This window comes from Podarcis muralis, chromosome Z (genome assembly GCF_964188315.1).
Source record: "Podarcis muralis chromosome Z, rPodMur119.hap1.1, whole genome shotgun sequence".
In the NCBI taxonomy this organism is placed as follows: Eukaryota; Metazoa; Chordata; class Lepidosauria; order Squamata; family Lacertidae; genus Podarcis; species Podarcis muralis.
In genome coordinates, this window is record NC_135673.1 from 20,136,958 (window position 1) to 20,148,083 (window position 11,126).

General features: G+C 44.4%; 1 protein-coding gene across 1 annotated transcript; it reads left to right on the plus strand.

Moving 5' to 3' along the window:
- The first annotated feature begins 6,502 nt into the window (after positions 1 to 6,502).
- LOC114589293 (uncharacterized) lies at positions 6,503 to 9,802 on the plus strand. The gene has a single exon (XM_028715568.2). The coding sequence runs from the start codon at positions 6,858 to 6,860 to the stop codon at positions 8,265 to 8,267; it is 1,410 nt and encodes a 469-aa protein (XP_028571401.2). The 5' UTR covers positions 6,503 to 6,857; the 3' UTR covers positions 8,268 to 9,802.
- Positions 9,803 to 11,126: the final 1,324 nt, after the last annotated feature.

Consider the following 11,126-nt stretch of genomic DNA (forward strand, 5'->3'; position numbering starts at 1 on the left):
AGTGAATGGGAGGCTCTGGAAAAGCCACTTTCTGTTTCAAGAGGCTGAAAAGCTGTCAGCTCTTGGGAATTCTGATGGGGATTAAGTGATTTGCGAGCTGAGGAATCAGCACCTTGGACCCAAAGCCGTGTAAGAGCCCTAATGGACATGGGATCTACAAAAGTCTCCCTTAATTATTTCTGAGCTTTATGATTTATAACAAAAAGATATGGAACTGCTGGTGGAAATTTACATTTGATGCTTGAACTGCTTTCTGCCTTCAAGAAGAAAGGAAGGGAAGGCAGAAGAAAAAAGCCTACTTTAATGGTTTGAGTCAAGGAAGTTTTAAATGAACATGCAAGTTCTGTGTGCTAAGAAATTTTATTTTGTTACTGAAATTTCAAAAAGAATACACAAAAGAATATGCAATATATTTTTGAATCAAATATAAAAAACTAATCCAAATAAAAACTCAAAAAAAGAAAGATGAGAGAGCTTTTGATTCTTTGTCTGTCAGCTATATATAAAAAATTGTTGAAGCATCCACTCCAAGATAACACCCCAAATTCCACTTTCTATAAACCAATATTTTCTTCAATTATCAAACCCATGTAAGTTCATTTTCTTTTTTACACAAAGTCTATAAGAAGTTTCCAGCCTAGTAAATGTAGACAATTATTTTTCTCTGAGCAAACACATGAATTCCACCATCTCAGCTAAGTCCAGTAATTTCAACAACCGTTCATCCACTGTAGGTAATGATGAATCTTTCCATCTTTGTGCATATGAAAGTCTTAGCACTGTGATCGTGTATTGAAATAAAGATCCATAGTCTCTTTCTAATTGTTTATCTAAGTCCCAGCAGGAAAATTGCCCTTCAAATCCTCCTCCGTATGAGTGTAGGTATTTGTATTCAATAGTTTTTAGCTTTTTTACATGTCCACCAAGATTCAGTTAACTGTTTTTTAGGCAGGAATTCACATTGATCATGAGTAAAATCTTGTAAAAAAAGGAAAATACTGACAGGGGGCCATGAGCCAGAGGCTTGCTGAGGCCGCTCAAGAAAGCTTCCCTGCGTGTCAGCTGAGCAGCCTCAACAAAACACTGAGGAGACCCACCCTGATCCCAAAGAGGATGTCCTCTTTGGAAAATGGAAAGGGTCTCCTCATGAGCCAGGAGGGCTCTCCAGGGTGCTACCCACATTTGAGCGAAGATTATCTTGTAATCTTTCCCCAGCCCATGCAGCAGACTGAAAACTACAGGCTGAAAAAGTGGCCTTCAGGCTATCTAGTGAATCTGTGTTGGGATATTTGAACTCAGGACTTTGCAATTCACAGCACAGCCGGATTCTTGTAATGGGAATCCTCTCCTTGCAACACAGAAACCAAAAGATAACCTGGAATAACTACACAGCTACATAAAGCTGGATCCGACTGAACCTAGCGTCTGGACCTGATGTGGAGTTGGCACTTAATATATGCCACATGCTGGTCTTCCCTTCAGACAAAACCCAAAGGAGAATCCACACAACTGTGTGTACAAATTCTCAGTCCCATTCCCCAATGCTGTCTTAAATCAGGCTGAAGACAAAGGATTTCCCAAGGAGCCTGCAAAGGATGGCCTAGTGCATAGGGTAGTCTGATCACACTTCCCCCACCCTAAGCTACGGCCCACTTTTCAGCCTTCTGCAATGACATCATCTTCCATCATCCAATTCTGATTCTAAGATTCTCCTGGCCCCTTCCTCAGCATCTGCAGGGTTGCCATAGAGATGGCAACAAACTTTTTTTTTGCATCATCATAATTCCGTTGTCTACTTCTTACCGGACGCTTCCTTGGTAAGCATTGGTGAGACAAGCCTAATGACCCACAATACAGTTTCACCCCTGTATAAAGGGAACGTCCTCTTGTCATCATGGCAGGTAGGAAATTGAGTTATCTAGGTGCTTAGAAGGGACCCTCCATTGTCCCAGGGGGCTAGAGAGAATCTGAGAAGCAAGCAGTGAGATTGAGGGTTTGCATCTAGGGAACAGGTGAAGTCTTTGGGGAACGTATACCTGAATACATGAAAACTGGGATAGACAAGAGAAAGAGGTTTTGGTTCAAAAGCTGAAGGGCACAATCTACCCAAATTAGTCACAGCTAAGTCCTAGGGTAGGAATGCGGGTGGTGCTGTGGATTAAACCACAGAGCCTAGGACTTGCCGATCAGAAGGTCGGTGGTTCGAATTCCCTGCGATGGGGTGAGCTCCCATTGCTCGGTCCCTGCTCCTGCCAACCTAGCAGTTCGAAAGCACGTCAAACTGCAAGTAGATAAATAGATACCGCTCAGGTGGGAAGGTAAAAGCACAGCGTTTCCGTGTGCTGATCTGGTTCGCCAGAAGCAGCTTTGTCATGCTGGCCACATGACCCGGAAGCTGTCTGCAGACAAACGCTGGCTCCCTCGGCCAATAAAGCTAATGGTCAGGGGTCCCTTTACCTTTACTAAGTCCTAGGGACACCCAACAGTGCTGAGGTTAGCCATCCCTAAGGCCTATTCCATGGATTTTGGTGGGCAATAGATGTTCCCACTAGGTCATAAGTACTTTCAAATGTGTGGGTTTATTTCATTTTACAGAACAGCCAATGTGCATTTGTAGAACAGGCAAAAAGAAGAAGAGGAATGTGATACAGGTTCCCACCACTCTCAGGGGCCACTACCAGCTACTTTGGCACTCACTGATCCAATAGCCCAACTGCCCATTGCTTTGCATCCTCTTTTGCATCATAACATTCTCTGGCGGCGTAGAATCTTGGGGGTTATACTGTGGAGATGGTGGCAAAACAGTTCATACAACCGCAGTTTCCATGGGTGCCCCTCTTTTGGTTGCTGACTTGATTTGAGCCCTTGGTGTATGTTTCTTGGGACCAGTTTGCCTCCCAGCTCAGCTTGGACCATCTGTGCCCAGTCAGCCACTTCAATCTTTGGAACTGACATTCTTATGGGTGCCACATAATCGCCATTCTGTCTTCGTAGGAGCTTCATCTATTAGTGTTGCAGTACCTACACTTTGGAATGCACCTAGAGCCGGTGTGATTGTAGTGGTTAGAAGAGTGGGCAAGGACCTGGGAGAAACCAGGGTTCAAATCCTTGCTGAGCCATGAAGCTGATCTTGAACCAGCAAAAACGCTACCAAAAGGGAGTTGGGTGCTGCAATTCTTACTGAAACCAATCATCTTCACGGGTAGCAAAACCAAGCTGTAGAACTGGACTTAAGTGATCAGGTTTTAACTTAGCCACTCTTGCTTGGAAGTAAGACCCTCTTGAATTTAGCAGGATTACTTCTGAGTAAACATCCATAGGATCAGGCCGCACAAAGCAATGGATGAGGAACAAATGTTTCTGCTCTAGAGAAAGGAGGAGATTGCAGGCTTCAATCTGTTGCTACTTGGAGAGAATAGTTTCATTTTAAGCTGAGCTGCCTCCCTTTTTTTGTCTGATCTGCCTCCCATTTCTCTCAGTCCCGCCTTTCTCTTGATAAAGTTGCAAGGGGAGAGAAATGGCACATAAACAATTGCCAGTTTGCATGTGATGCTCTTCCCAACCTCTTTTTTCATTTCCTGCCTCGAACCATAATGAGCAGACACCATGATGAGCAAAGGAACGGAGAGTCATCTCCCCACTTTTTTAGGTAAACAGCGAAAGGTATAGGGAATAGCGCAGGGTTAGCCTGACCCTTTAGCAAAGTGGGATTGGTACTTTTCCAGCAGGGTGGTGGTGGGAGATGAACACATTTTGCAAACGCTGCAAAAAGGAAGTTTGCTGCTGCAGTTCTTTTTATAACCAATCTTCTTCACATGTAGCAAAAATAAGCTTATAAATTAAGGATGCTGCACCCCTATTGTGCTTACCTGGGAGAAAGTGCCACTGAACTCGGCTGTGCTTGCAACTGTAGACTTGCTTCTGTAGGGCTTGCTTCTGAGTAAACATGCATATGATCAGACTGCAAAAAGCAATGGACTCATTTAAACCCAAATGCAGTGTCTGTGTGTATATATACTTCTCCCTTTGTGTAACATAGTGTTTATAGTGATATAGATGTATATATGAATGATGGGGTGGGGGGGGGTGGGAGGGAGAGGGAGAGAGATGCATAACTGCTCTGAAGACCAGATCACCTGTTTTGCTACTTCTTTAGAAGAATAGACATGTATTCATTATTTCCAGAGAGGACGTACAGAATCTTAAAGGTTTCCATATATCTCTCTACTAGTAGCCTGTGTAGAAGGGATCTAAAACTGGGGTGGCTGTTGCATCTATAGATGAGGTTGCCATTCTTTTTAGAAGCCTATATTCTAGCAAAGTTATCAGCCATTATTTGTATACAGTAACGAGTGGTTGAAAGTAAAAGTGGTAAGATTATGAAGCTGCTGTTGGGAATCTTAAAAAAAAAAGATGCATCAACAAACTGTTGTTCAAGGTCTTTATAAATGACTTGGATGAAGGAATTGAGAGGATGCTCATCAAATTTGTAGATGACACCAGACTGGGTGTCATCGCCAAACTAATGCCACAGAAGGCAGAATTGGGAATTCAAGATGACGTTAACAGATTGAAAAACTGGACCGAAACTAACAGAATGATTCCAAGAGGGACAAATGTAAGGTTCTACAATTAGGCAGGGATAACCAGATGCACAAATATACAACATGGGGGACACCTGGCTTACCCATGTGAAAAGGATCTAAGGGTCTTTAGTAGGCCACAATTTTAATATGAGTCAACAGTGTGATGAAGTAGCAAAAAATAAAAATAAATAAATGCTAAGGCTATTCTAGGCTGCATCAAGAGAAATATAGTGTCCAGATCAAGGGAAGTCATAGTACCACTCTATTCTGCTTTGGTGAGAACCCTCCTAAATTGTGTGCATTTCTGGGTGCCACAGTTTAAGAAGGATATTGACAAGCTGGAATGCGTGCAGAGGAAGGCAACCAAGATGATCAAGGGTCTGGAAGATATGTAGCCCCTGACCACAAATTAATCAATATCAGTCTGTTGGCCACCACCAGGGTGCGTAGAATCCATTTCCTTTGTCCCGTTGTTCATTTCTGTACAATATGGTTCAAAAGAATATTATCCGCTGAAAGTTTTAACTTTTTCTGCACACATAGTTATACAGTCCAGCGCTTTCTTCCATAACTTAGTAAGTACAGGGCACATAATGCCACTATACAAATCTGTTGTGTGTGACCCCATTTGAAATACTGTGCAACTGCTCTGGTCACCTCAGCTCAGAAAAGAGTTGGAAAAGGTTTGGAAATGATTGAGGGGGTGGAGCGACTCCCCCATGAGGCAAAGTTGCTGCATTTGGGACTTTTTAGTTTAGAGAAAAGATAAGGAAAAGGTGACATGATCAAAGTTTCTGAAATGATGCACGGCATGGAGAAAGTGAGCACAGAGAAGTTTTCCTCACTCTTTCATAACACTCGTGGACATCTGATGAATGTGGGAAGATTCAGTACAGATAAAAGAAAGGGTTTATTCATGCAGCGCATTGTTAAAACTGTAGAACTTGCTCCCACAGGAGGCAGTGATGGCCACCAACTTGGATGGCTTTAAAAGAGGATTAAATGGGGTTATAAAGGAAAATACCTTTGATGAAACCTGGTCTCCCTTTTTTCATACATAAGGAGAAAAGAAAGGAAAGCTCTTTCAGCAGTCTCACAAACCTGTCTGTGGAGAACCTATATGGACTGCCAATGCTGAGTACCTGAGGGCCCCGGTCCTGCCACTCTCCAACTGGCCCGGGGCAGCACCTGACAGGCCTCATAAGGACTGCTGCTGTGGCTGCTGCCAAGCAAGGACTGGGGTATTTTGAGGGAAGTTTTGTTGGGAGTTTTTGCTGTTGTTACTGATATTAACTGATACTACTTATACAGTGGTACCTCGGGTTAAGTACTTAATTCGTTCTGGAGGTCCGTTCTTAACCTGAAACTGTTCTTAACCTGAAGCACCACTTTAGCTAATGGAGCCTCCTGCTGCCGCCGCGCCGCCAGAGCACGATTTCTGTTCTCATCCTGAAGCAAAGTTCTTAACCCGAGGTACTATTTCTGCATTAGCGGAGTCTGTAACCTGAAGCGTATGTAACCTGAAGTGTATGTAACCCGAGGTACCACTGTATTAATTTTTGTATCTTTATTTTTATGTGGAAATTGTTCAGTTTGGTTATGTAGTTTGTATTGGTGACTTATTGTATTTTATTATTTGCTGGAAGCTGCCCAGAGTGACTGGAGAAACCTAGCCAGATGGGCGGGGTATAAATAAAAATTATTATTATTATTTATTTATTTATTAAGACCATGTAAGATGACACCACGGGCTTGGTGCTATGTTATTTTCTTTGCTGTGACTGTATTGCATAATAAATATTTTTTTAAAAAAATAAATGGAAAAAGAGGATTAGACAAAGTCATAGAAGAGGAGATGTCTATTTACCGGTATATCTTGTAATGTATCTTCCTTTTGTCTTTCTTTCAGTGGTAGCCACTCAGACACATGAGGGGGACCAATCACATCACCCTCAGTTGGCAGCTGAAGGAAGCCACCTTGGGGGTTTGTTCCATCTGCCGGACGATCTCTTCAGTGACTGCCCTGAGATCAATAACCTGGTTGCATCCTTTGAGCCACTCTTTCCAGAATGTCTTTCCACACCTCTGGGTTCCAACGAGGCAAGTGAGGGGACATTCAGGGAAGCCCCAGGAAGCGACCAGGTGTTAGCCACAGCAACTGTAAGGCAGGAGGCAAGACCTAAATGTGACACTGCCAGTAAAAACCAACAGCAGAGTGAGGGGCAAATCAAAGATGATAGCAAGGTTCCTATTGTTACAGGAGCCAAGGGAATGTGTGTGGATACATTGGCAGGCCAGCCCTCAAGTCATTTCCCTAGGATCTCTGCAGAGCCAGAACTGAGGAAAGAGGGGTTTGGAAAGAGCCGGAACACCGATCCAAAGTCTGTGGTGTCAAAGGCGCCAGACTCTACATTTTCTAACATAAAGGGGAAGAGGAAAGCCATTTTGACTGAAGACAAACTGGTGGGAAATTTCCCCAGAACAAGTCTAGAGTTGGAGGCGTGCGGCTCTTCCCAGCGTCTTCAAGAAGGGCTGAGCGCCAAGTGCTCTCGAGGAAGCCATCCCAGCCAGAAAAGCCAGGAAGAGAAATGCAAGGAGGAGAGAAAGATGCCTTGCCAAGACTTTCTGAGAAAGGGGAAGGCAAAAACCATTGGGCTCCAGCAGGAAGCTTTAAGAATGGGTGAGGACATGCTGAACAGCAGCAAATCCAAGACAGCAAAAAATGATTCCAAGCCGGGGGGGAATCTTGGAGAAACTAAGAGTAGAGAGAAGGCCCAAGCTAAAGGGAACCTGGCTGGGGTAAAGGGAGAAAAGAATGAGGTGCCCTCAAAGGCGGTCCCCAGAACCAACCTGGCTTTGCAGATGATAGAGTCTGTGCGAGTCTTCCATCCCCTGGGCAAGAAGAAGCACATAATCTCCATGCCTACTAAAAAGTCTGTGCAAGTCTTCCATCCCCTGGGCAAGAAGAAGAACATAATCTCCATGCCTGCTAAAAACATCTCTCCACTAAATTCTGCCAACAGCAGTTTTGCAAAGACAGAGGCCACATTGGAAAGACCTATGCTGAAGATATCACATAAGCTCAGGCTGGCCCCCCTGGCTCCGCTAAGGCTAGTGTCCACCGCCTTGCCAAAGCCCCGGCCAAAGCTGGCAGCCACTCCATTGCCAGAGTCACCACCAGCACCCTCCCCCCTGTCAAAGTCACCTCCAGCACCTGCCCCACTGACAAGGCAGCAGGCAGATTTGTCACCTGCAAAACCTCCAACCTCTGTGTGGAATCTGCTGCCAGAAACATCCACTTCCTCTGAAGGAGTGCCATCATCTCCTCGGGGTTGCCAAGCCAGGGAGTGGGCAGTGCAGTCCAGTGTCCCTGCAGAAGGACCTGATCCCCCGATCCAGCTAGCCACGCCAGCTGAAAACCCTTGGTGGCTCTGCAATGTCTACCCACTTGCAATGAAGCTAGTGAAGCCTGCACTACCTGGGCAATCTGTGTCTCCACCACAGGGAGATCCAAAGCTTATCACACAGAGGAGGACCCCAGGAAGCCCAGAAGAGTCACTACCAGTAATGGAAGAGCAGCAATGTGCTGAGGAGGTGAGGGAGAGAAAAGCTGAGGGAAACTCCAGCCCCAGGGAAGGACTTTTGGATATGGGAAAAGAGGAGGAAGATTATCTCTTTTAGACATAAGCAAAATTATTGTGCCCAGTTTTAACATGTGCTATCCTGAGAGCTCTTAGAAATGCTTTGGTGATCTATCATATCCTTGGACAACAACTAAGAAGTGGACAGGAACTGAATGTTATCCAGATCTTTGGACCCAACGGGCACATGAACAGATTAAAAGAGACTTCCATTAATGTTGGATGGGTGGACGAGGTAAGGGATGTTGCAAATTAACATCCTCAGGGAGAAAAACCTCTAAAAAGTCTTGGGGGGGGGGTAGTAGCAGCTGCAGCAGCAGTTCCCAAGATCTGACCATCTCACTCCAAAGGGGAAGAAGACATAAAAGATCCACCAACCTGAAAGTTTCCCAATTTGTGGCCTATCCCTTTCAGCCAATGCTGCATCATGACTGACATCTTATAAGGCTACCTACCCATGAGGCTGCTTGTTCTCCAATTACGAGAGACTAATTTACAACACAAGTGTGAGAAAGCACAGTTAAGGTGGCAAGAAACCAGTGATTTCTTTTGCAGAATGTCTCATCCTAGCAAGCTCTTCTCATTCCTGTTGTTCCTTCACCATTGCTCTGCACTTGTCTGGAACAGAATAGGTGCCCCACCCCCTGGTGTCCAACAGGGGTACTCATTGTTAGGTACTCATTGTTAGGGGTATTATTCCTGATCCTCTGCAAGGGACAAAGTTGTGTTGATGGTCTTCTTTACAGTCATCTGCTGGAATTTTGCAGATAGGAAGTGGAAGGAAAAGTGCCGTCAATCATTAACAAAACTGTTGGAATCACACTTCTGTTTACAGCAGCTGATGCCTTACAGTAAACCTCCCTAGGTCTAAATGAACTCACAAACAGTTCCTAAACAAACAAGGGTCAAGGCAGCCCTCAGGTGATGAAAGCCAGCTCCCCTTTTGCTTCTGAAAGTGCATTGCAATAAATAAACAAATCAGTAGATAGGACACTGAAACATCCAGGGTTTGGGGTGCAGCGGACAGGTCAGAATCCCCAACATTTAGATAGGAGGTGGTTATTTTGGCCCAAGGCTGTCTATTTGATGTGCTGGTCCTTAGTGACAAAGTGTAATCTCTCCTTACTATGTTCCATCTCCTCTCTAACAGCCAACAACAAGGGTTTCTGAAAAACAAACTAGAAAAAGTAGACGTACTCAGGAAGGGGTAGGTTATTATGGGCTGTAATATGAAGTGCCAGGTGCCAAAGTGGAGTGGAAATGGCGGGGAAGGTGCCACTAAGCAATGTTCCTGCAACTCCTGCTGGCCAAGCTAGTGAGGCTTAATTGACCTCTGGAGATCATGCAAGCAAAGTGTCTGTGTTTACTTGTTTTACTGAGATGCATTAATGCATATTGTTGTATCGATTATATGCAAGTCACACAGCATCTTAATTATGGAGTCCATAATCTGGAAAATAACTGAATCAGATCATGCTCCAGTTAGGGATTGCTCAACCCCCAACTTCTAAGTATTCCTTGGTTGCTTTCCAAAGTTGGTTTGAGCTCTCTCTTTATTACACACACACACGGGGGGTGGGGGGCACTGCTAGAGGAACAAGTTTTCTGCTTAAGATTTATAGGTTAAGGTTCTTCTATTGTAAATATTCTTATTTTTTATTAGAGTAATTCAACCCCCTCACCCTTCTCTTCTTTGTGGAACTAATGGAACTCCACAGTCATCAATAAATGACTTTCAGTTTTGCTCACAACTACCTTGACTCTATGTTTTCTCCTTTGTCCTTTCAAATTTTGTCCTGGGACAATTTTACCTTTAAAACAAAATCCTGGCATTTGTCAGACAACAGGATGCAAAATGTCATTCAGCTGATGCAACGCCAGGGACATCCCAAGGATACCGAAGGACAGTTGCATCAGCATCTGGACTTTGATAGGTCAAGTCACCCTTTTCTCAGGGGCAGTTGTGTCATGGATCCCTGACATGTGCCAGGATGTCAGGCCCTGGGGAAGGGTGGGGGGACCCAAATGGAGCTTTTCTGTTCTTTTTCAACTTATTTGCTCACCCACCTATCCAAAGCATGAGCAAAATTGCCTTTGCTGCTCTAAGGTACTAGTATACTGATAGCATATAGATTCACTGTCTTGACACACTGTCTGCTTTCCTAGCTTGGTTATTTTCTGCTAGGGATTTATTTCATAAAATTCATTCACCACTCCATTGCAAAAAAAACACACCAAAAAAACCTTCAAAGCAGATTACAAAAAGAATAAAACAACAAAATTATCAGTAAAAATAGTTAAAAGCAACTATTTAAAACATTCAGAAAATAATTAAAATAAATGATAAGCTAAAAATTGGATCATAACACTTGTCAACATTCTACAGATCTGGGCAGGTTAGCCTAAACAGAAATGGAAAGTGGACAGTGGAGGTATCTGCCTGATGACAATAGGCAGGGAGTTCAAAAGTTGTAGGTGCTGCTGTGCAAAACTATCACTTTTTTACAAGTGCATATTGAGTATTATGTGGCACTCGTAAAAGTGTATTGCTAGAGGAATCTTCCTGTGTGGAAGCCGTGCCTGTCCATTGCATATATCAATAGCTAGCAGGTAAGGACTGTGGTGCAGCCCCCAGTGGCCCCTGTCTCCTCATGTGCCACGGAGAGGCTACACCACTGGCCTCATGCCCCCGTGGAGTGTACGGAGCTGGACCTGCAGAACCTCTCCACCCAGGCTGACATCCTGGCCACCATAAGAGAAGAGAATCACCATGGGGAAGGGGCTGCTCAGGCAGGGAGTGGAAGTGGGCTGGAGCTGAACCCTACAACTCCTGAATGTCCTGCCTGCCGAGAAGCAGAGGCTTGGCTCTCTCCTCAATCTTTTTCATCCTTCCAAAACC